Genomic DNA, 26,989 nt, shown 5'->3' on the forward strand with positions numbered 1-26,989 from the left:
AGATGTCAGAAAACCTTTACTTTCCTTTAAGAATCAACATTTTCTATGAGACACTAGATTACAAAAGAATATTACCACAAATGCTGGCCATTGATTGCAACCAAGATTTGGTCATTTGGACACACAAAAAAGTATCTTTCCTAACAAAGTCATTCAAGACCATGTTGCAAAAATGAATATAACCCAATGAAAGTGTTAGGGTCCTTTCACGCTGGCTTTTCGCCCCGGCAGACTCTGTCTCCCTCAGCGGGGATCGATCCTGTCATCCGCTAAGCAGGCGGATGACAGGTCCATCTCCAGTCTGTGTGCAGAGACAGACCTGTCAGATCCCCGCTCTCCTCTATGGGAGATCAGATGATAACGGACCGCCTGTCTGTTTTCATCGAATCCGCCAGACGGATGGAAAATAGGGTTTCCATCCGTCTGGATTTAACAGACAGGATTGGATCGGATACCGGCGGGTGTCAGTGGAGATGTCACCGCTGACATCCACCGCACAGGGATGAATGGAGCATCTGATCCGGTCCGCCAGAAAAAACTGACAGGGGGACCTGATCGGAAAGCCCGTGTTAAAGGGACCCAGTTTTTCAGGCGTACCTGATCGGATGCCCCATGCATCCCTATGGGGCAGTGGATGTCAGCGGAGACATCTCCGCTGACACCTGCTGCCACCTGATCTGATCCTGTCCGTCAAATCCGGAAGGATGGAAACCCTATTTTCCATCCGTCTGGCGGATCGGATGAGAACGGACAGGCGGTCCGTTCTCATCCGATTCTCCCATAGAGGATAGCTGGGATCCGCAGCTCCATCTCCACACACAGAGCGGAGAGGGAGCTGTCATCTGCCTGCTCAGCGGGGATCGGCGGATCGATCCCCAGCTGAGCAGAACAGAGTCCGTCGACGGTACGGACAGTGTGAAAGGACCCTTAGGAGAAAACCTAAATTTTAGACAACAAAATTCTAATTAACAAGAATTAAACTACAGGTGAGTCTAATTATTCATTAAACAGGTGTTCAGCAGACAGTTGATTATAAAAAGGGGTTATTTAAAGTGTTACTAAAACCAGGACCCTGCATTCACTATATTTGGTCTCCCACAGTACACAGAACATGAAAATGCAAATATTTTAGTAAATATACAGTGCCTTGAAAAAGTATTCATACCTCTTGAAATTTTCCACATTTTGTCATGTTACAACCAAAAACGTAAAATGTAAATTATTGGGATTTTATGTGATAGACCAACACAAAGTGGCACATAATTGTGAAGTGGAAGGAAAATGATTAATGGTTTTCAAAATGTTTTACAAAAAATATCGGAAAAGTGTGGCGTGCATTTGTATTCAGCCCCCTTTACCCTGATAGCCCTTAATAAAATCTATGGAACCAATTGCCTTCAGAAGTCACCTAATTGGTAAATAGAGTCCACCTGTGTGTAATTTATTCTCAGTATAATTACAGCTGTTTTGTGAACCCCACAGAGGTTTGGTAGAGAACCTTAGTGAACAAACAGCATCATGAAGGACAACAAACACACCAGACAGGTCAGGGATAAAGTTGTTAAGAAGTTTAAAGCAGGGTTAGGTTATAAAAAAAAAAAATCTTAACCTCTTGCCGACCACCCACCATAGTATTACTGCGGCAGGGCTGTGCAAAATCACGTAGACACAGAGGGAGGCAGACCGCGGGAGGAGAGGCGGCGATCGCCGCCTTCCTCCCGCGATTGTCAGATAGACTGACAAAAGACTCGCCTTCTTATGTAAACAAAGCAGGCGAGTCTTCTGTCAGACAGGCAGGGAGAGATCAGGAGTTTCAGCTAAGCTGCAACTTCGATCTCTCTGTGCCTGTCACAGAACCCTTCCTATACACAGTAATCACATTTAGGTACACATTAACCCCTTTGATCACCCCATGTTAACCCCTTCCCTGCCAGTGTCATTTATACAGTAACAGTGCATAATATTTAGCACCGATTACTGTATTAATGTCACTGGTCCCCAAAAATGTCAAAAATGTCAGTTAGGGGCCCGATCTGTCCGCCGCAATGTCGCAGTCCTGCTAAAAAACTCTGATCGCCGCCATTACTAATAAAAACAAAAAAAAAAGAAATAAAAATTTGCTATAACTTTTGCGCAAACCAATTAAAATACGCTTTTTGGGATTTTTTTATACCAAAAATATGTAGCAGAATACAAATTGGCCTAAACTGATTTTTTATTGGGAATGATTTATAGCAGAAAGTAAAAAATATTGCATTTTTTTTTTTTCAAAATTGTCGCTCTTTTTTTGTTTATAGTGCAAAATCTAAAAATTGCAGAGGTGATACCACCAAAATTAAGCTCTATTTGTGGGGAAAAAAAGGACATCAATTGTATTTGGGTACAGCGTCGAAAGACCGCGCAATTTTATGTTAAAGTAATGCAGTGCTGAATCACAAAAATGGCCTGGTCATTAAGGGGGTAAACCCTTCCGGAGCTGAAGTGGCTAAGCTTTGAACATCTCATGGAGCACTGTTTAATCCATAATTCGAAAATGAAAAGAGTATGGCACAACTGCAAACTTACAAAGACATGGCCGTCCACCTGAACTGACAGACCGCGCAAGGAGAGCAATAATCAGAGAAGCAGCCAAGACGGCCATGGCAACTCTGGAGCAGCTGCAGGGATCCACAGCTCAGGTGGGAGAATCTGTCCACAGGACAACTATTAGTTGTGCACTCCACAAATCTGGCCTTTATGGAAGAGTGGCAAGAAGAAAGTCATTGTTGAAAGAAAGCCATAAGTAGTCCCGTTTGCAATTTGCGAGAAGCCATGTGGGGGACACAGAAAACATTTAGAAGAAGGTGCTCTGGCCACATGAGACCAAAATTTAACTTCTGTGGTCTAAAAGGAAAACGCTATGCGTGGCGGAAAACTAACCCTGCACATCACCCTAAACACACCATCCCTACCGGGAAACATGGTAGTGGCAGCATCATGTTGCGGGGTTGCTTTTCTTCAGCAGGGACAGGGAAGCTGGTCAGAGTTGATGGGAAGATGGATGGAGCCAAATACAGGGCAATCTAAGAAGAAAACCTGTTTTAGGGTCTGCAAAAGACTTAAAACTGGGACGGAGGTTCACCTTCCCGCAGGACAACAACCCTAAACATACAACCAGAGCTACAATGGAATGGTTTATATCAAAGTATATTCATGTGTTAGAATAGTCCAGTCAAAGTCCAGACCTAAATCCAATTGAGAATCTGTGGCAAGACTTGAAAACTGCTGTTCACAGATGCTATCCATCCAATCTGACAGAGCTTGAGCTATTTTGCATTGAAGAATGGGCAAAAAATTCCCTCTCTAGATGTGCAAAGCTGTAGAGACATACCCAAAAAGACTTGCAGCTGTAATTGCAGCGAAAGGTGGTTCTACAAAGTATTGACTCAGGGGGCTGAATACAAATGCACACCATACTTTTTAGATATTTGTAAAAAAAACTTTGAAAAACTATTTATCATTTTCCTTCCACTTCACAATTATGTGCCACTTTGTGTTGGTCTATCACATTAAGGGGTATGAATACTTTTTCAAGGTACCGTAAACTGCTAAATAACTTTTCTCATCAGCAGTTAGAGCAGTCTTGTGACGTCTATCAGTGTCCAGCCAAGCACTGATTAAAGCTTGTAGAAGGAGTTTTCTGACTATGCAATGAAACTGCAAGACCCCTGACCCTCTGTCTGGACAGTGCTGATTGGCCCTGTGCTAATCACATGCACTTTCCCAAGAAAACAAAAATCTCTCTAGCAATACACACCAAACTGAGCATGTGCAGCCTGACTCCATAGACTCTATGTTATCAGGAGACTATCGGGGTCAGCGGAAGGAGGAGAGGATAAGAGAAGACTGGATCAAACAGCCTTTTTACACAATGCAGAGGATCAACCCCTTAGATTCCACAGTGTGTATAACAAGCATGCTTTACTGCATTTGCAGACTGCTTTTACTGTTGTGGGTTTAGTAACACTTTAACAAAGAAAACCCCTTCCTATTTCATGCTGTCAAAAATGGCACCACATGAAAGAGATCAACAAACTATAAAATAAGCGCAAATCTACCCTTCAATATTATAGTATCCTATTATCTTCAATCAAAAAAAAATGCAAGTGCAATAATCTTAATAAATAATAATGATCAAAAATTTCTAATGATCAGTGAAAAAATGATTATAAAAAGTGAAAAAATAATCATATGTAAAAAAACAAACAATTCATATTAGTGAAAAAGTCCAGTGAAATAAAAAAAGTGTTGAAAAATCCAAAAATGCATAAACAATGTTTAATATTCCTGAAAGTCCCAAAAGGAATCCAACAAAGTGCAGAAAAGTGTATACCGTATATACTCGAGTATAAGCTGACCCGAATATAAGCCCAGGCACCTAATTTTACCACAAAAAGCTGGGAAAACTTATTAGGGTAGGAAATGCAGCAGCTACTTGACCCAACTGGACCACCACGAGACCCAAAACAGGGGCTGGGGGCATGGTGCAGGGACTGCCGACATGGTACAGGAGATGCAGGGCTGTGGGCATGGTACAGGAGATGGTACAGGCATGGTACAGGAGATGGTACAGGTATGGCACTGGAGAAGGTACAGGCATGGCACAGGAGATGGTTCAGGCATGGCACAGGAGATGGTTCAGGCATGGCACAGGAGATGGCTCAGGCATGGCACATATATGGCAGAGATGGTACAGGCATGGCACAGATGATACAGGCATGGCACAGGAGATGCAGTGATACGGGTATGGTACAGGAGTCTTGTTTACCTTTACCTGCAGTGCTGCGGAGGAGTCTCACTTACCTTTCCGCCTTACATTTAAAAACGGCGCCGCCTGGCGCCAACATGTCACTGCGCATGCGCCGTCTGCCTGGGAATAGCTGAACGTGTACGGGGCTTTCCCGAGCGGCGGCGACACATGCGCACTGACCGAGGAAAAGGTAAGTGAGACTGTGACTTAAGTATAAGCCGAGAGGGGCTTTTTCAGCATGAAAAAACATGCTGAAAAAGTCAGCTTATACTTGAGTATATACGGTAAATTCTGGGCAAAAAATCTTCTGTGAAGTTTGTACCAAAAAAACACCCTGTGTGCTCCTTCCACCAATCACCCCAAACTGACTCACCAGATGGAGTGGCTGGTAACTTATAAACCAGCTAGTGCGCTTTTTTTATATGTACAATATATCCAGCATACAGGTCCACAATCCACTCTATGTTGTCACCATCATGCAAGCACTCTCATGGAAGTAGCTAAGGATGTACCATATTTTAGGAGAAAAGATAAGTCCATATGGTGTGATTCCATAAAACAAATAATTTGTTTATTAAAAAAGAAATAAAACTCACATTTATCAAGTGTCTACCCGACACTAAGGGTTCCAGCGTGTGTGTTAAAGTGTACTATTCGCCTCAGGCTGTCCCAATCAGAGCTGCAAGTGCGAATCAAGCATGCGCAGTAGTGTCCAGCGTCCTTGTCCCGCCCTACTGGTTTCGTCATTCTACGTCCTCACAGAGTGGGACTAGGACGCTGGACACTACTGCACATGCTTGATTCACGCTCGCAGCTCTGATTGTGACAGCCGGAGGTGAAGAGTACATTTTAACACACACGCTGGAACCCTTAGTGTTGATAAATTTTAGTTTATTTCTTTTTTAATAAACAAATGATTTGTTTTATGGAATCACGCTATGTGGACTCATCTTTCCTCCCAAAATATGGTACATCCTTACCTACTCCCATGAGAGTGCCTGCATGACGGTGACAACGTAGAGTGGATTGTGGACATGTATGCTGGATATATTCTACATATATGCATATATGCTGCACACTCCTGCAGTCAATTAGCCGCAACTACACATTATATATAGTATCTCCCAATAACAGCTAATAGCCATTAATTGATTTTTGTACCAGATCATCTTTTGGCACCACATGAAAGAGAAGTGTCAAAAGGCCTGGGAAAGAAATTAATTTCTTTACACAAGAAAGGTGAAGGCAACAAGAAGATCAGCAAAGCTTTACTTATCAGTCAGAATACTGTAGTAAAAGTGATACAAAAATTAAACAAAAATGGAACTGCAATCAGCTCACAGAGGCGTCCAGGTCATCCACGGAAGTTAACACTTCAACAGGGGCATCTTCTGATGAGAAGGGTTGAAGAAAACCACTGTGCAAGTTCACTGCAGTTAGCTAAAGAAGTAAAAAGCCAAACTGGAATGATCATTTCCCGTTACACAATACAGCGTACACTGCAGAAGAATGGTATGCATAGGTGTCGCCCACGAACAAAGCCTCTCCTAAAGCCCATGCACAAAAAAAGCCCACCTAGAATTTGCCAGGGCCCATGCTGAAAAAGAAGAAGACTACTGGGACTCTGGAGTGATGAGACCAAGATATAGGTTTTTGGAAATGGTGGCTTCAAAACTGTATGGTATCCTAAAGGTGAGTACAAAGAAAAATGAATGTGCCTACAGTGAAACATGGTGGTGGCAATGTCCTTCTGTGGGACTGCATGAGTGCTGCTGGTGTCTGGCAGCTGTATTTCATGGATGGTTTCATATATTCACAGATGTACAGCTCTATATTGAAAGAGAAGATGCTACCATCACTCCCTGTCCTTGATCACTGTGCACTTTTGCAACATGACAATGATCCAAAACACACATCTAAGGCCCCTGTTGCATTTCTGAAGACGAACAGGGTGAAAGTGATTCAGTGGACAAGTATGTCTTTTGATCTGAACCGAGTCCAACACTTATGGGGAATTTTTAAGAGACAAGCGGATCATCACTCTCCATCCAGGCTCTAAAAGAGGTCGTTCTTGAAGAATGGAAAAATATAGATGTTGCAATATGTCGCCAACTTGTTCATTCGATGTCCAGAAGACTTGGTGCTGTCCTTACAAATCATGGAGGTCATACAAATCACTAGATATAGTAATTTTGGTTGTGGGGTGTATTCATTCTTGCATTAACTAATCTGAGTAAAACTGAAGATTTTGTAATCTAAATTATATTATTAACCTTACTTTCATGTAATGAACTAAACCAATGTTCTATAAAAAAAACTCAGTTTTGTCAAAACTTTGGAAATTTTTCTTGTGTTCATTGAGATATTGATTAAAATCTTGATTTTCAAAAGGGGTGTACTCATTTATGTTGAGCACTCTAGCTAGGAGTGCTGAGTACAAGCTTCCATCTTGCTTGAAATTTGTTCAAAATGTTTATTTGTTAAGAACATCAGCTGTGCTGCAGAGGAAAATGACTCCTACTTCCTCAAGGTTTGAACAAGGATCTGAAGTACAATTTAAATAAAATAAAAAGCCTGAATTGAGGTTGGATTTAGTGTGTAATATCGAAATGTAGACAGCCAGCTGGATTGAGCGATGATGTTCTTAACCTTCTCCCACCCGGCCACTGCACATAAACGGCCGAGGGGGAGCTTCCTCCTTCTGAGTGGACGTTCCTGAATGTCCTTCAAAAGGAGGGAGATTGTGCGGCCGTGTACCCACGTAGCTGCGTGATCCCGGTGTGCCTGTGTCCTCCACTGGACACAGCACGACACCGCTCGGCAGGAGAGCTCTTTATTGGCCCTCCTGGTTACATGATGGCTGGGTCCAATCACAGCCATCATGTAATGTCAACAAAGTCGTTGTAACGGCGATCAGCTCTTCTCCTAAGAAGAGACGATCTGTGCTGCTAGCCACGGGTTCAGTGAGTTTTGAGCTGTTTTACTGCTTTTTACACACCGATCACCCAGCTAGTTTCCCCAAAACAGTGTCCCCAACACAGTGAAAACACCTATCACACATCTGCCCCAGTAAAATAATCTGTTACAGTGAACATCTGCCACATCTGTCCATGATCATCTGCAGCTTCTGTTCGTGATCATCTGCAGCTTCTGTTCGTGATCATCTGCAGCTTCTGTTCGTGATCATCTGCAGCTTCTGTTCGTGATCATCTGCAGCTTCTGTTCGTGATCATCTGCAGCTTCTGTTCGTGATCATCTGCAGCTTCTGTTCGTGATCATCTGCCACATCTGTCCCAGTCAACATCTGCCACATCTGTCCCAGTCAACATCTGCCACATCTGTCCCAGTCAACATCTGTCCCAGTCAACATCTGCCACATCTATCCCAGTCAACATCTGCCACATCTGTTCCAGTCAACATTTTCCACATCCACCCGTGATCTGCCACATCTTTCCCAGTGAACATCTGCCACATCCCAGTGATCAACTTCTATCACATCTGTCCCAGGAATCATCTGCGCACATCTGTCCACATGGCTAAAAAATTATTTAGCAGCAAGGAGGCCTTCCATATACTCCAGAGTATGTCGGACAAGAGCAGTGGGGAACTTTTTCCGTCATTCTCGGATAGCGAGTATGAGCCAGTAGAAAACAGTGGCTCTGATATGGAAACTGAGGAGGACAGGATCCTAACAAAGAGGCTCAGGAGATTTGAGCAGGCGCAGGCACCCACCAGCAGCAAAACAAATCCTGAGGCATCCACCAGCAGTGTAATAAATCCTGTGGCATCCACCAGTAGCGCAATAATAATAAGCGCAAGCAGGGCAACATTCCTAGATGATAGGCCAGATAGTAGTAATGGAGCATCCCATCTACAACTCGGCAGAGCCCATACTAGCCTTCCAGATGTATTAATATACCCTACATGGCTGCCAGATACTTCGGCAGAACCTGTAATTCCCTCTTTTACAGCACAGCCAGGCCCTCAAATACAATCAGAAAATGTAACGCCACTTTATTATTTTCATTTATTTTTCATGGATGATCTGCTGAACTACATTGTGGAGCAGTGTAATCTATACGCCAGCCAACATATTGTCAGTCATCCGGATTCTTCCTATGCCCACCCTTATGTTTGGAAACCCCTCACCGTGGAAGAATTTAAAATTTTCCTTGGACTAATCCTCAACATGGGGCTGACAAAAAAAAAAATGAACTCCATTCCTACTGGCCTACCAAATCTATCCATCATTTGCTAGTCTACTCCTCTTTGATGCCCAGAACCCATTACGTAATGATAATGAGATTTTTACATTTCAACAACAATGCCCAGTGCCTCCCTCAAAATCATCCGGATTATGATAAATTATTCAAAATTCGACCCCTAATCAATTTTTTTTTTTGCTCCAGCTTCAAGCAAACATTTTCCCCCGATATAAATATTTGTGTAGATGAATCCCTAGTCCACATCGCCAGGAGACTTGGCATTAAGCAATACCCCCCCAGTAAACTGGCTAAATATGGGGTAAAATTTTACAAGGCATGCGACAGGGCCACAGGTTACACATTTGATTTCAAAATTTATGCGGGAAAGGACAGCCAGCTAACCCCCTGGATACCCTACCTATATGGGGACAAGTGGCAAAATCGTCTGGCAGCTGATAGAACCACTGTTTGGGAGAAGTTACCACCTATATGTAGACAATTTCTACAGGAGTCTCCCACTTTTCCGCCATCTCTACCTAAAGAAGACTGTGGCCTGTGGGACAGCACAGTCCAACTGCAAGGTCTTCCCACAGAGATGAGATTGGTCACCAAGAAATTGAATTGAGGGGAAAAAGCCAGTATGCAGAATAAAGAGGTAATATCCCCAAAGTGGGGAGATAAAAGTGACGTCTACATCCTTTCCACAATACATGATGACACCTTGGTGGAACTTCAGACAAGATGAGGTCTTGTCCAGAAGCCAAAACGTATACATGAATATAACCTATTCATGGGGGGGTGGATATTAACGCTCAGCTGATGCAGACATACTTGGCCACCATGAGATGACTTTTTTAGTATAAGAAAGTTGCCATATATTTGATTCAACTAGCCCTGTTGAATTCATGTAATTTTTCCCAAGTGCACCCAAAGATCCCCAACCTATCCAAAATTTCAAGAGATAGTGATCACAGCCCTTATCTATCCCATGGCCATGCCCCTGAACAAACTTGCTCCGATACATTAGCAAGCCTTCATGAAATGCACTTCCCCGATATCCTCCCTCCTACCAACACAGGCCGCAAAGCCCCAAAAGAATGTTGTGTATGTTTAAGTAGAGGAATTCGCCATGACACCCGATACTACTGTCCCCAATGTCCCTCCCAGCCAGGCCCCTGTATTGGAGAGTGCTATCGGATTTATCACGCTTCACTACACTATTAGTGAGTAAAGATATTTTTCCAGTTTCCACTATCTGCTATTTCTGTGTATGACCCTTTGACTATGATGTGAAGATATTTTTCCAGTTTCCGCTATTTCTGTGTATGACCCAGACTGTTTATCGACTATGCCTCTGCCAGCCATGTTTCTGCCTTACACGTGAATTGAACTCAGCATGTTAAATAACCATGCTTTTTGCCTGCCTCCTGAACTGATCCTTTGTCCTGCCAATGAATTAGTGGGATTCAAGACAGCACAGGGGTCTCACATATGTGAGGGGCTCCAGAAAATAATTTCTGAGTGGAGAAAACTTTTTTTCTCTGGGTTTTCTCGGATTAGGGTCTGGAGACTCAGAGGCTTCAAAGAGATTTGGGTGGGAGAAGCCTCTACCCCTGTCCTCAGTTCTTACCTGACCAAGGCCCTAAGCCTTATAGTACTGCCTGTTGCCACCTGAACTGGCCATGCCTCTGCCTGCCACCTGAACTACTGCCAGGACCAATACTTTGGCATATCTCTGTTCCTGAACAATTCCTGGATATTTCCATTGGCTGTCTGGACCAATGCTTTTTCTGTGCTGGGACAATATTCCTCCCTGCTTAAACCACAGGTATTCTTTTATTTTTTTACCCTTCGCTCAGCAGAATGTATTTTAGGGTGTAATTCTTGGTATGTACATGCTATGTGTTAGAAGCCTTAAGGTGATACTTGCATGTTGGGCCTATGTATGTAGCCAGTCTGTGGAAAGTCTCACCATACTCAGGAGTAGGAGAATGTATTTTAGGGTTTCATTATTGGTATGTACATGCTATGTGTTAGAAATATCTTAAAAAAATTGACAACTTTGTGTAAAAAAAGGAAAAAAAATGTTTTTTCCACATTTTCCAAAAAACTTGTTCAATTTTCAAAAGACTCCTTATGCCTTGTAGAATATACATTGGGGTGTTTCCAAAATGGGGTCATTTTGTGGGTAATTCCATTGTCCTGGTGCTCCAGGGCCTACAAAAATGTGATAGGTACTCAGGAAATGTGTAATTTATGCCTTTAGAACGACTGATGGTGCTGCCTTTAGAACGACTGATGGTGCTACTTGGATGTTGGGCCTCTGTATGTGGCCAGGCTATGGAAAAGTCTAACACATGTGGTATCGCCATACTCAGGAGAAGTAGCAGAATATATTTTGGGGGGTAATTACAAATTTATCAATGCCATGTGTAAGAAATAACTTATTAATATGACAATTTTGTGGAAAGAAAATAAAAAAAATCTTTATTATCCAAACTACTGTGGGCAAAAAAATTGCAACTTCAAAAAACTCACTATGCTTCTTACTAAATACCTTGGACTGCCATAGTTACAAAAAGGGGTCATTTGGGGGTATGTGTACTGTCCTGACATTTTAGGGCCTCAGGAAATGAGATAGGTAGTCAGTACATCAGGATTGATCAATTTTCAATGATATGTAGTAGGGATGCACCGAAATGAAAATTTTGGGCCGAAACCGAAAATGCAGGATGCCCTTGGCTAAAAACCGAAAATGTCTTTTTCCCCCAAATAATTTTAAATTAGATAGAACAGGGGCATACACCAAAAACAGGCTGCGACATACACCTGTCGCTGCCACCCTGTCACAGTGTATGTACTGTGACGGGTTGGCAAGTGGTTGATTTAATTACCAATGGTATTTGTATTATGCAGCATGAGGGGGTTAATGTATTGTCACTGCTGGTCATTGCTGCATTAGTGACCGACCAGTGGCAGTTAATTAACCCCTTTGTGCTGCATTAGTGCAACCAGTATCAGTGTTAATTAACACTGATACTGGTTGCACTAATGCAGCACAAAGGGGGTTAATTAACTGCCACTGGTCGGTCACTAATGCAGCAGTGACAATACATTAACCCCCTCATGCTGCATAATACTAATACCAGTGGTAAACTGCCTCAGCTATCACCCCCCCTCCCCCCCCCCCTCATCAGCCTCAGCGTCCCTCTCCTACTCACTCAGCTCCTCCGGTGTCCATTATTCAAAAGACGTGCCTCTGGCCGGCCGCCCGCCTCCCAGTGATGTCACTACTACTACGATCTGTCCATGAATGAAGTGACACACCGGGCGGGAGGGCAGGCGAGTGGCCGCTAATAGATATAACTATATGAGCCTTCACTTCCCTGTCAGGCATGTATCTCCTCTGACAGGGAAGTGAAGGCCCACATAGTTATAGTTATTAGCGGCCGCTCCCCCCCCCCGCCCGGAGTGTCAGTTCATTCATGGACATCGTGCCGCTGACAGGGAAATGAAGTGAAGTGAAGCTCACATAGTTATATCTATTAGCGGCCGCTCCCCCCGCCCTCCCGCTCGGACTGTTAGTTCATTAATGCAGAGATCGCAGTAGTAGGGACATCATTGAGAGGCGGGGGGCCGGCCAGAGGCGCATCTTTTCAAATCTGCGCTGCGCCCTCCTCCTTCCTCAAGCGGCCATTAATTTCTGCATTTTAACCCATTTTCGGCCGAAATGGGATAGGCCCATTGTCGGCCGAAATTTCGGTGCATCCCTAATATGTAGCCTAGCTTGTAAACTCTAGAACTTTCACACAAACCTTTTATCAAAAAACTTATCAGGATTTTTTTTTTTTTTTTTACCAAAGACATGTAGCAGAATACATTCTGGCCTAAATTTATGACAAAATTAGAATTTATTGGATTTCTTTTAAAACAAAGTAGAAAATAATGTTTTGCTTTTTTTCAAAATTTCTGCTCTTTTTTCTCTTATATTGCAAAAAATAAAAAAAAACTCAGTAGTGAATAAATGCCGCCAAAGGAAAGCTTTATTTGTGTGAACAAAATGATAACATTTAATTTTGGTACAGTGTAGCATGACTGAGTAATTGTCATTCAAAATGCGGGAGCACTGAAAGCTGAAAATTGGTCTGGGAAGGAAGAAGGTGAGAGTGCCCAGTATTGAGGTGGTTAAAGTGAAAGTTTAGTCAAAGTCTAACTAAAGCAAAACCTAATCCGACCCCCATTTTCTAAGGTTATTCTATCTACCCTGTAAAAGTAAAGATGCCTATACTTCTCTATTCTAATGCTGCTCCTGTCCAGAGGAGATTGGTCTGCTCCGCCTCCTCCCACCTGGGCAGGGATTAGAGTGTCTGCCCACCCACTCTCCAAGCTCAGAAATGTAAAGCCATGTGTATGTGTGCCTCAGGGAATGAAAAATGTTAGGATTCATGTGAAAGAATATATGTAATTGCACATTACAATATTGTTACAAATTTTACAGTCCTGACAAGAAAAATATGCAAAACCACCATGAGCTAGGTCCACTGACCCTGAACTGGCAACAGCCCCAGCCCCCCTCCCCCACAGAACAAGCTGGTATCCTAAATGATCCTTCAACTGAGTGGTTGGAAGGACATTCTAGACATCAGTAATGGAGAGTGAATCCATCAGGACAGGGAGACAGGGGAATGGTCCTTCCCAGGGACCATGGAAGCTTGTTCCATTTTGCTAGAATGTCCCGCTGCAGAGTTCTAGTGTGATGCTGTGCATAATTGACTGTTTCGAACAAAAAGACCATGAGGCCCAGAACCCTCATGCAACAGTAAATGAAGATAGTAGGGAGGAAAGACAGTCATTTAACAGTTAAAAAAGACAAACTTTCTCTGCAGGAAAAACACTCTAGTCACTGTGGTGTCCACTATAAGGCTCAGCTACTCCAACCAAGTGGAAGAGAGTGAGGCTAACTTGTGAAGATTTAGGGTCCTCCAGCCACTGAATCATCATTGAAATATTATGTTTCACGTCCACCGCAGACTTTGCACATACATTATGGTGTCAAAAGTATTGTTTCCATGCACATGAACTTTAAAGGCATCCCAGTCTAATGCCTCGTACACACGCGTCGAAAATCGGCAGGGAATTTTCATCCGACGACCGATCTGCCGATTTTCGGCTTGTTAGTATGATGCTTCTGACAACCGACTCCGACTTTTCGGCCGAAAAAAATCTGGTGTGCAGGCTATAAAATTTTTGTCCGCCGTCAAAACACGGCCGATTTTCGTGCAGTCAGTAAAGATTTTGACAGGGAAAAATCTAATGAGCAAGACTGGGCATGCTCAGAGAAGAAAGAACACAAAGAAAGCAAACCAACACATGACATCACTTCTGAAGTATAATTTGGTCGGGCGAGAAAATTCGTGTGCAGTCTCGGCACATTCCAACCAACAAAACACCACTCTGGACAAAAGACGGACGATCGGTCGGCCGATAATCGTTGCGTGTGTACTAGGCTTTAGTCCGTAGGTTTCAATATTGAGTTGGCCCACCCTTTGCAGCTATAATAGCTTCAACTGTTCTGGGAAGACTGTCCACAAGGTTTAGGAGTGTGCCTATGGGAATGTTTGACCATTCTTACAGAAAGGCATTTGTTAGGTCAAGCACTGATGTTGGAGAAGGCCTGGCTTGCAGTCTCCGATCTAATTCATTCCAAAAGTGTTCTATCGGATTGAGGTCAGGACTCTGTGCAGGCCAGTCAAGTTCCTCCACCCCAAACTCGCTCATCCATGTCTTTATGTACCATGCTTTGTGCACTGGTCCAAATCATTTGGTGGAGGGGGGGATTTTAGTGTGGGCTTATTCAGGGGCTGGGCTTGGCCCCTTAGTTCCAGTGAAGAGAACTTTTAAAGCATCAGCATACCAAGACATTTTGGACAATTTCATGTTTCAACTTTGTGAAAACAGTTTGGGGATGCCCCTTCCTGTTCCAACATGACTGCGCACCAGTGCAAAAAGCAAGGTCCATAAAGTCATGGATGAGTGAGTTTGTGGTGGAAGAACTTGACTAGCCTGCACAGAGTCCTGACCTCAATCCAATAGAACACCTTTGGGATATATTAGAGTGGAGACTGCAAGCCAGACGTTCTCATCCAACATCAGAGCCTGACCTTACAAATGCACTTCTGGAGGTGGTCAAACATTCTCATAGACACACTCTTAAACCTTGTGGACAGAATTCCCAGAGGAGTTGAAGCTGTTATATCTGCAAAGGGTGGGCCAACTCAATATTGAACCCTAAGGACTAAGCCTGGGATGCCATTAAAGTTCATGTGCCCCAATACTTTTGACAATATAGTATAGAATCAAATCATCCCACAACTGAGGTCCTAAGAAAATGCAGCAGAGCCAGCACCAGCGCCGAAAGGAGAGCCATGATTTGGTAATGAAGCTCCCCCACCACAAACCAGAGAAAACGCTGATGGTAGCGGAAGACGGAGATGTGGAGGCAGGCGCTAGGCATTCTTGATGTTGCCTGAAGCCAGGAGGACTCCCTGACACAGAGAGGCTACCAATGACTGCACTGATTCCAGTTAAAACTTGCGCACATTCACAAAGACATCCAAGGCCTTCAGATCCAGAACGGGATGCACACCTTCTTTGTATGGAACTTGGAACTGTAAACAGATTGGAATAAAAGTCTCTGAACCTTTCAGAGGAAGGAACTGGAACTATCACCCCTTGAGCAAGAAGCCTCCAAACCATCGAATGGAGGTCCACCAGACGCTGAGAAAAGAGGCACAGGTTGTAAGGAATGAAGCATCCTGGAGGGAAGGATTGGAACTCTCTTTTGTAGTCAAATGTTACCACCTTCAGAACCAGTGTGCCTGAAAAGAGGAATAGTCACGGATCCGCAAATGATAGAAGACGCACCAACCCGTGATGGATGTTGCGATGGGGGCAAACATTTAAGCAGAAGTAGCAATTACTTTGGACTTGGCGTTCTTGTGTTGACAGGGATGCCTAAATCCTGACGACGAGGCGGGTTTGTGGACTTGTCTTTGGACAAGGAATCCTGGCTACGAAAAATGCATTTATGCGCAGAGAAGGAAGGACCAGCCTTACAACCATAATAGGGTCTATGTATACAAGTAAACATTAATGCAAAGTTTACATGTGTGCAGGGTAAAATATGGTCCAAAGTTTTTTCTTTACGCAGGTAAACACTGCAGACCAAAACATAGCAGTGTACATAGACAAATAGCATACAATACTGCTGAATTCAGATTAGTCTAAATTAGGCAACTGTATGCAGAAAATTGTACACCTGTGTGCATAAGCCCACTTTATTGTTTCCCAATGATTTTAAACCAGTGATTACTGACAAACAACAATTCTGGGTATCTGGGTCAGGAGGCAAGCTCATAAGCACATTATCACTCTCCAGCTTGAGAAAAAGTGGTTAAAAACAGATTATATTTGGAGTGCTCAACAGTTCTACCATTAGCAACTGTAGATGTTGTTTAGTAGCAAGGACACTGCAATGTTAATCAAAGAATGGACCCTAAGCCAAATTACAGCTGACAGAGTCCTGCTCATTTGCAGACAGTTCATGACAAAAAAAGTATTGATGTTCTTAGAGACAGCTGATTAGCAAAAGCCAAAATAGGATAATCAGTGACACAATGTATGCTGTCAAAAAATGCTGAAGTGCATGCTTATATTCAGCTATACAGAGCATGTGCTGCTCCCAAGGTAATTGTTAGACATTCTGTATTTAATAGACCCTATGCTTATTCGCCAGTTGAGCGTTTAACAGCCAGGTCTCTCTGGAAACATCTTTACAGAAGCTGAGAATTCTAACAAATACTCTCGGGCTATAATGGAGTTTGGTGTCTTCTCCAACAATGAAGAGAAACAAAGCCAGCAACTGAATGTGTACATGCTCCTATAAGTGGCAGCAAGTTCCAGCTCTGCATGAGCCGCTGTCAGAATGAATGCACTTTGATAAGTGCTATCTTAAATGCTATACAGCAGTGCCAAGAACACAACAATGGGATTCCTATTGACTAATAAATGCCGGTCCATTCGGGCTGACTGCCGATGTCTTGCAGCCTCCTAGCACCTGTCCCCTCTACCTTACATTTTCCTTTTAATGAGCTGCAGCTGCGTGGGGGTGAATGGGAGAGTGTATCTACAGAGCTCGCCTCTGATCTATCTCACACACGAGACACCATGCAAATATCAACAATGCTGATAAATAAAGCCAGTATTCATCTTCCGAGTTACGGGCATTCAAGAAGCCTGGTGGCAAAGGGCGCAGTGAGGAGAGATAACAGTGTCTGAATCAACAATGCTGTTGAATGGTTTAAGCCACTGACTATGGATAGGATGTGTGTGTGTACACCTGCCAGCAGCTGAAGGTCTCTGTCAGGAGACAAGTTACGACTTTGGACAAAGGCTTTATACTGTACACCTTTCAAAACCACAGTACAAAAAGCGCACAGCGATGACTGGTGAACAAGTCAGCCATCAAAAGCCTTTTGTTCTATTCAGTGCCCTTTCTTGCACTCGATCTATAGCAGGTCATATGACTGACAGGGAACGTGTACTGCTCATCTCCAGGTCACCACACTATGAATCACAAAGAACATAGATATAAAACAAAAAACATGTGGGACCATTAAGGTGCTTAAAACCTCATGAAAGACAACACTACAATGTTTAAATAAAGACAGCATGATTTATATGTTAAAATCATGCTAAAAGACAAAATGTTCATCGAAGCCTCATGATGAAATTAGAATATAAAATCAACCACCATACATATCCCACTGTAAAACTACTGTTTATAGATAACTAAATGGTCATACAAACATATATTACATGTTATACATAATCGCAGGTGTATAACACATATATATATATATATATATATATATATATATATATATATATATACACAGTATATCCATATAATCATTTAGTTATGTATATATTATTGCAGTGGGTGGGAAACGTAGAGTGGTTGACTTTATTATCAAATTTCTTCATGTGGTTTTGTTGCAAATTTTGGCTTTTAGCATGGTTTTAACATGTAAAACGTAAAAAAACATACTGTATGTATTTTAACCACTTCAATGCTGGGCACATTCACCAATTTTTAGCTTTCAGCGCTGTCACACTTTGAAAGATAATTGTGCAGTCATGCAACACTGCACCAAAAAAAAAAAAAATGTGTCATTTTCTTTCTAGACAGAGGTTTCTTTTGGTAGTATTTTTTCATCATTTAGTTTATTTTTTGGTTAAAAAAAAAAAAAAAAAAACCAAACATTTGGGGGAAAATAAAATGTTTTCTAGTTTTTGTCAAGTAATTTTTCTTCTTCACTTGCACTGATGACGCTGCTGCATTGACTGGCACTGATAAGCTGCACTGATGAGGCTCGACAGTTATCGGCTATTCTTTCTTCATGCAGACGAAGCGCATAAGGACAGGACTGCCGATAACCACCAAGTCTGTTTACATGTGATCAGCTGTGATTGGACACAGCTGATTACATGGTAAAGAGCCCCTCTGATTGGCCCATTACCCCTATCCTGTGATCAGCTTTGTCCAGAAGGGCACGCCTGATGGGTATCCCAGGAGACGCGCAAGGTGCAGGGTTTTGCGTGGATGTACACGGACGCTCTCCCAGAACTTGCTGACCGTGCTGTAGACGTCTTTTGGCTATAGTGCAGTTGGCAAATGAATAAACAATGTAGTGTTTTTGTGTTTTTCCTGAGGTTGTAAGCACCTACCCACATTTTTACTGTTTATATTAATGTTCTTAGAGCTTTAGGGATGTAGTGCTTGCGATACCCACTCATACCAATTTTTTTTTTTTGTAACTCTACAAGCCACTGAAAAACGAATGACTCGACTAAGGCTGGCCATACATTATACAATTTTCTTATACAGATTTACCTTCAGCTATGTAGTGCAAGGGCCTGTCTACTGCATACAAATTGAAAGTGTTTAAGTATGACCTCATATTATATGGTTTTAGTAAATCTAAAGGAAAGTTGAACAAGAAAACTGTATGGCCAGCCTAATATATTTTTTTCCTCAAGTGTATCTAAAGGCTAAAAGACTTTTTGGGAAGGTTAGACTCCAACAAAGTTTTAATGTTAAAAAGGTATGGATAGAAGTCACTGGATCTTGGGCTATTTTAGTCCTCATCATTGGATGAGGTCTAATTTTTGCAGTACAGTGCTCTGGCTAGGGCAGATCAAGTACACCAAGCAATCTTGGAGAGCACCCCAACAGAGATCCAAACCTTGCAGAGGCATCATTCGTTCATTCAAGTTTTTGCAAAGAAAAAAAACATATTCAGTTCACATCAGTTAACATCCTTTTTCTGTTTACATCTGTTTTTCATCCACTTCAGTTTTTTAAACAGAACAAAATTAGAGACTTGTTCTATTTAAAAAAACTGAAGCGGATGTAAATGGATGATCACCCGATGAACGTCCTTTTATTCACAGGAATGTATTGCAGTCCGTTTTTTATTCATAAATGAATAGATGAAAAACAGGCAGACGGAACGCCCATGTGCACCCTTAATGCAGGCCATACATTATTCATTGTTTTTCGTTCAACAACATTTGATGTGGATGGGGGAATCGCTCTCACTGAGGTATTGTATTCTGCCGGCGGAGAGCCCATGCATGGATCAAAATTTGGCTAGACCCTGCTGAACCTGCTAAAGCTTAACCATCACACTAACAGAGTGTCCAGAAATCTCTAATTACTAGACCTATTTATAAGTTGATCATAAAGTTACAGCCAACTTGTTTCAAAACCCTGGTTGCAACAATGTGTGTCATCTTAATTAGCGACTAAATAAGACACTATAGTGTGGACTTCAGTGCAACCAGCCTGTCAGGGTTTTCTCATTGCATTCTGACAGCGGGGTAACCTGTTAATGGAGGAATCGAGCAATTTTTTTTCCTTCAACCCATGTTTAAAGGAATGAAAGTTGCACATTCTATGGCTTGCTTTAGGGAACGTTCAAAATTCAGAATTATCATTACAACAGTAATAGAAGCTCCTCCAAAAAAGCTCCTCCAATTGGAACAGCATTTCTGTTAACAGTCTAAGAGGGCTTTTGAATCACTTTGGAGAGATTTCCTTACTTCCAGTTTTGTCCATAGGGCGGGAAGTTAAAAGCTAAGTTCACCTTTAGTAACATGCTACACCCATATTTAGGGTGTAACATGTTACCAAAGCAGGACCCCCGCACCCACCTTCATCCTCCATTGTGACAACATACAGAGGGGAGTTACTCTCTCTGCACTTTCTGGCACAATTTAAAAACACTGTGGCTATACGGGGCTCTGCCCACACAGACACGCGTTTCATTCACAGGGTTCTGTGAATGAATGAACTACAAAAGTCTTGTCTGCCACTGCAACAGACTGCTTGTGGTTCTCAATGAACTGTGAGGTGAGTACTCTCTTAGTTCATGGATTCTTCTTAGTCTTCAGTGTATGGGAGGAAAGAGCAGAGAGCTGCACAGAGTCTGCAGGCACCCAACAATGCACCCAATGATCTGCTGATTGCAGGTGCAATGTTCTACAGGCTCCTAAGAAAAAAAAACAATAAATGCACATTTTTTACCTGAAAAAAATGTGCATTTATTTTTAATTTTTTTTTACAAAAGTGAACTTATCCTTTAAAGTAGTTGTAAACCCACTTTAATGACTTTTACCTATAGGTAAGCCTATATTAAGGCTTACCTAAAGGGGCTGTAAATATCTCCTAAACCTGCACCGTTTAGGAGATATTTACAGTGCATGCAGCCGATGACGTCATTGGCGCATGCGCTCTGAAGAAACGGCCACCCGTGCCGTTTCTTCAGAGCTCTGTGCCGTGACTGGCGGTTTCCGCGCATGCGCGGGAGTGACGTCATGCGGCTACAGCCGGAGTCCGCAGACCCGGAAGAAGACGGGTGAAGATGGATGCGCCCGGCAGCAGGGACAACGTGGGCTTCGTTGCAGGTAAGTGTCACATAATGTGCTAGTATGCATTTACTTTGCAGGAGAAAAAAACTATTTTTTTTCAAGAGTTTACTTCTTCTTTAAGGAAATCTGTCAAAAGGAGCACAGATAGTGAGGTTGTGGAAGACAGTTTCATGTCACAGGTCATGCACCATTGCAAGACTAAGCACAGCAACAAGATACAAGGTAGTTATACTGCATCAGCAAGGTCTCTCCCAGACAAGGATTTTGAAGCAGACTGGGGTTTCAAGATGTAATGTTCAAACTCTTTTGAAGAAGCACAAAGAAACGTTAAAGTCTATAGATGCAGTGGTCGGCCAAGGAAACCCAATGAAGCAGATGAAAGACACATTGTGCTTTATTCCCTTCCACATTGGAAGATGTCCAGCAGTGCCATCAGCACTGTGGAATCTAGTGGGACCCAGGTACATTCATCTACTGTCCAGAGAAGTGTGACTAGAAGTGGTCTTCATGGAAGAATTGCAGCCAAAAAGCCATACCTCTGATGTGGAAACAAAGCTAAGAGACTTAACTATGCATGAAATCTTAGAAACTGGGGTGCAGAAAAATGGCAGCACGTGCTCTGGACTGATGAGTCAAAATTTGAAATATTTGGCTGTAGCAGGAGGCAGTTTATTCACTGAAGGGCTGGAGAGGGGTACAATATAGAATGTCTGCAGGCAACAGTGAAGCATGGTGGAAACTCCTTGCAAGTTTGTGGCTACATTTCTGCAAAGGGAGTTGGAAATTTGCTGAGAAATACAGGCAGATATTTATCCATCATGCCCTACTATCAGGGAGGTGTGTGATTGGTCCCAAATTTATTCTGCAGCAGGGTGACCACCTCAAATATAGTTCTCCAAGATGTATGGAACAACCTACCTGCCGAGTTCCTTCCAAAACTGTGTGCAAGTCTACCTAGAAGAATTGATGCTGGTCTGAAGGCAGTGGATGAGCACCCTAAATATTGATTTGATTTGGATTTCTCTTCTGTTCATTAACTTAACATTTTGTAAATTGATTAAAAAAAGCGATTACCACTTCTATTTTTGAAAGGCTTCTTAAAGGAGTTGTAAAGGCAGAACGTTTTTTCATCTTAATGCATTCTATACATTAAGATAAAAAGCCTTCTGTGTGCAGCAGCACCCCTCAGCCCCCCAAACACTTACCTGCGGTCTCCCTCTGTCCAGCAATGTCCACGAGTGTCTCAGCTGACTGAGATTCTCCCTCCTGATTGTCTGAGACACAGCAGCGGCGCCACTGGCTGCTGCTGTCAATCAAAGTCAGCCAGCTAATCAGAGAGAGAGGACGGGGCCGGGTCGGGGCTCTGTGTCTGAATAGACACAGGGAGCTGTGACTCGGCTCAGGTGCCCCCATAGCAAGCTGCTTGCTGTGGGGGCACTCAACAGGAGGGAGGGGCCAGGATCACAGAAGAGGGACCCGAGAATAGGAGGATCTGGGCTGCTCTGTGCAAAACCAACTACACAGAGGAGGCAAGTATAACATGTTTGTTATTTTTATAGGGAAAAAAAAAGACTACAATCCCTTTAATTTACAGCATGTTTTCACACCTGCCTAAAACCTTTGCACAGCAGTGTACATATACAACAAATCATAAAATCTTATAAGCTTTAACATGTTAAAGCGCAATTAAACCAAAAAGCAAACTATTACAGTTTATCAATATTTAGATGGTTGCATTACTTTTCTTTTTTAGGCTTTCTTTCTTCTTTTTTTATCTGGTGGTCTGGTAAGTAGGTCTGTTGTTTTTCAAAATAAGCGCTCTTGCAGATTGTAGCAGTTACAGAATTGAAACAAACCACTTAACACTGACAAGGGTGTTTACAAGCTTACAGATATTATTTATACTTTTATTTTTGTAAAACATTTATCCATAAGGCCCCGTTCACATACAAGCGACGCTACTTCGCACCGCGACCTCCGAGGACCTCGGAGCGGCCGCCACGGACTTCATAACATTGAAGTCTATGGCGGTCGCCTCCTGGTCGCCCCAAAGAAGCTCCGGACCCTTTTTCTAAGTCGGAGCGACTTGTGTCGCTCCTATTAGAACGGGTCCGCAGCTTCCCTATGGGAGGCGACCTATGGCGACCTGTGAGGCGACCAGGTCGCCTTAGTGTGAACGGGGACTAAAGGTAAAAAAAAAAAACTGTTGCTGTAACTGCTTCTAAACAATTAGCTGGAAATTGGCTTCAAGTTGTTAGTGTATTTAAATCTGATATTACAGCTAAGTATCCCACTATCAGGACCTGGATCACCTGCTGGTGGCACTGCGTTTCCCAGGGCGGAAGGTTGTAGTTCCAGTCTCCACCGGCAGGTGTCTCCCAGAAGCCAGTAGATCCTAGTATTCAGTTTCCACTTGATGCTGGCTGCTGGGAGGGTTTTTAGGTTCTTCCCCATTAGCGCATTTTGTTCTGGTGTTTTGTTCTGCTGCCAGAGACTGTGTGCCATTTATTTTGATTCTGACCATGTATCCTTTTCCTGTGCCCTACTGCCTCTTATTTGCTCCTCTTGTTCCTGATCCTAGCCCTGGCACCATCTGTTCCCTGCATCTTTAGTTTACCGGGTTGATCTGTGTTCCCCATTTTGTGTATGTATGTATTGTATACAGTCAGTCAGTTAGGCTGTTACTCCGTTAGGTTGCTAGTTAGATGTTTTATCATGGAGGGTATGGTTCACTTACATCTTTATGTTTGCTGTGTTTTCTGTTGTTTAGATGGGATTATGTTTCACTGTAAATAAATCTCACTTAAAGTATACACAGTCTGGTCTCAGTCTCCTAAGCGTAGCTACACAGATTTGATCATCCCTGCTGCTTATTCCTGACACCCTTCCCCCCATATTAACAATGCTGCTGTCCAAAGGTGCACCCTGTGCTCATTCATCATCCAGAGTGGGGGCACTTGAGTACAGGGGTGTGTTAATGGTCAGATCACCAGGTAAAAATAGAGGGGGGGGGGGGGGGAGAGCCTAAAAAAAACAAATGCAGCCAACACATCTAATGATTGATTTTGGTTTTGGATTTAAAACCGCTTTAACATCTGACATTAAATTTAAGATGTAACCAGTAAATACCTGTAAGAGGTGCAGCATCGGCAGGACTGAGCTGCAGCCATTGTCTTGCATCTTGATCGATTGCCACATCTGTAGGTGTAGCAATCTCAGGGTCCTCGTCACAATTTTGCCAAGGCATCAGATAAATCTCTGTATCACGGCTGTATCCATTTGTCACATCACTGCTGACACTATCAACTGCAAAAAAAGTTACAGCTTGTTAGGAAAGAGACTTAAATTAATGAAATTATTCTAAATGGTCGGGAAATTAAATAGAACAAGCACATGTGGTTTCCCCAATCAACAGAAAATGTGAGGTAATCTCTCCAAAGTGAAGACAATTCCCTCTTAGATAGTATATAAATTAAAAAAGATTATAAAGCCAGTTTCCCCTCTAGACGTTTTTCCTTCTGTACTTGTTTTGGTGATAATTCAAAATTTTGGACTTTTTTTTATATTCAGTCTTGAGGACAATGGTTACCAGGATAAACAGAAGATGAATCTCCTTTAACATGAGCACAGACGGCAATAAATATCTAAGACAGTATTTCTCCTGCACTCAAGTGATATGCGGGAAGGTGAGTGATCTTATGTGATCTTTGTTATCATGACCTAAGGTCTTGCTGCCCCCCCTCAGGACCAAGGGTATCCAAGTATACTGCAAAACAACAGAAGGGCGCATCAACCTTGTGCATTACCACTAAAAAAGTTTATCTAAAAAAAAGCAGCATACATTGTACTCACAAACGCATGATAATTGTACACAGGTAAAAGAAGTGGAACAAATCGCCTCCTGGACTGCCGGGATACACCGCAGGTGCTGGGAGACGTGATGGCATCCGTATATGCCTGGCTGATGCGTTTCGGGGGGGGAGAACCCTCTTCTTCAGAGCCAAGAGTACTACTGGCCCACCATAAATTCACAAGGTGATATATAGGCAATCTGTACCACCCTCAATAGTTAGCTCGGCCCCACAGGAAGCAAAGGTCAGGGCTGTGAGTTGCTGGGGTGAGTTTGTTTACGGATAGTCGGAAACACCCATAGGAAAGAGTGGCCACACAGTACAAACTACCGCCCCTGTATATACAAACCAGCTAAATACTTACACCAATTGCAAATAATAATGATAATAACAAAGGTAAAATGATAGCAAAACATAAAAGCAAGAATAAATTGAATATATCCTGTGAACCGTTGAGAGAGCTAGCAACCATGGTAACTAGGGTCACACTAGGCCTTAACCTTAACTTTAAAGCAGCAAACACAGGTCCAAATGGAAACAGCAATGCATGTATATATACACTCCAACCTTGATGGGATCAGTGGATATTAGGGATCATGCTCTACTTCCCCCCAATGTGTGCAGTTTATCCATAAGGTCCTTAAGTCGGGGTTCGTGTAGTTGTCTGTGCCTGAAGCCGCATCAAGCTTGCTTGAACCGCACGCCTAGCTCGTACACCCGGAAGTGGGGGCGGATGTGCATTCCATTGCCCAGCATATCACTTCCAGAGGCACCGCGGCATCATTTCCGGTTTTGTATGAGGCTGCCCCACAGTCAGTCACCTGCCGCGCACATGCATGTGCAGGCTCGATTGCCCATACATCCATCCTGCATAAAGGCTTTCAGTAAAAAAAAAAAATAAATAAAGGAGGAAGGGAGGGCCAAAAAGAAAGGGGCCCAAAAATGGGGGGGGGGGGGGTTTATTTGCTACTTACTTCCATACAGACTGTACTTGTGGGAATCAATACCGGTGGGTCTTAATACCTAGCTCCATACAGAGACCCGCCGGTAGTGATTTATCATCATTATCATTATTTGCTAATATTGTCCCACCAGTACAATCTGTATGGAAGTAGGTAGTGAACACACACCCCCTTGTTTGGGCCTTTTTCCCTTTCCGTTTTGCCCCCCCCCCCCTTTATTTTTTTACTAAAGGCCTTCATGTGGTATGGATGTATGGACAATCGAGCCTGCGCATGCATGTGTGCAACCGCATGCATGTGTGCAACCGCATGAATGGGTGCGACCGTGCACATGCAGTAGTGCATAGGTACAGGCACATCACTCTGCACATACAGTATATGGCGGCCTTTGGGGAAAAGTCCTTTGGATGCATCTATATTCAATACAGATCTATTACAGAATTTTCGTTCAAAAGTAATTTTTGGTCGGTAGGTGCAGTAAAGGTTAATATTGGGCCAATGCAAAAAGGAAATAGGAAGAAGGAATGTGTACAGCCTAAAATATTACATCTATAACATATGACATTGCACATTAATCTATTACACTATGGTTTTTTTCTTTCCCTTTTGTTCTTTTAGGGCCTTTTGGGGACTACAGCACACTGCATGGCACACGAGTCCTCCTTGGTCTGGGACTGTGAGGTACTCGTGAGCAATGTCATTTTTCCTCCCTGTGTGTATGTCAGGCGGGGGCAGGCTCGGGTAGTCTTCCTAAACACTCTCCTTATTGGTCTCGGGGCTGCCATTAACGGTGTTGGGCAACCTCATGCAAAACTGAAAATTACACCATGGTGCACCCTGAAGTGATGTGCTGGGCAATGGAACACAGATCCGCCTGCAGTTTAAAGTTAAATTTAAGGCCTAGTGTGACCCTAGTTACCATGGTTGCTGGCTCTGTCAACGGGTCACAGGATATATACAATTGTTCCTTTTATGTTTTGCTATCATTTTACCTTTGTTATTGTCATCATTATTATTTGCAATTGGTGTACGTATTTAGCTGGCTTGTACATACAGGGGCGGTAGTTTGTACTGTGTGGCCACTCATTTCAATGGGTGTTGCCGACTATCAATAAACAAACCCCACTCCAGCAACTCACACCCCTGACCTCTCTGCTTCTTGTGGGGCGGGGTTAACTATTGAGGGTG

The 26,989-nt window shown here is 42.9% G+C and overlaps 1 protein-coding gene across 2 annotated transcripts in view; it reads right to left on the minus strand.

The window, feature by feature from the left end:
- RALGAPA2 (Ral GTPase activating protein catalytic subunit alpha 2) overlaps nucleotides 1–26,989 on the minus strand; it is a 685,399-nt gene that overhangs the window by 408,707 nt on the left and 249,703 nt on the right. For both annotated transcript variants that reach the window (XM_082251348.1, XM_082251349.1), the window contains one exon: nucleotides 24,118–24,294. In XM_082251348.1, the coding sequence (XP_082107474.1) occupies nucleotides 24,118–24,294 (177 nt within the window). The remainder of the gene's footprint in view (nucleotides 1–24,117; nucleotides 24,295–26,989) is intronic.

The sequence above is a fragment of the Pelophylax lessonae genome (genome assembly GCF_965119305.1).
Source record: "Pelophylax lessonae genome assembly, chromosome: 3".
In the NCBI taxonomy this organism is placed as follows: domain Eukaryota; kingdom Metazoa; phylum Chordata; class Amphibia; order Anura; family Ranidae; genus Pelophylax; species Pelophylax lessonae.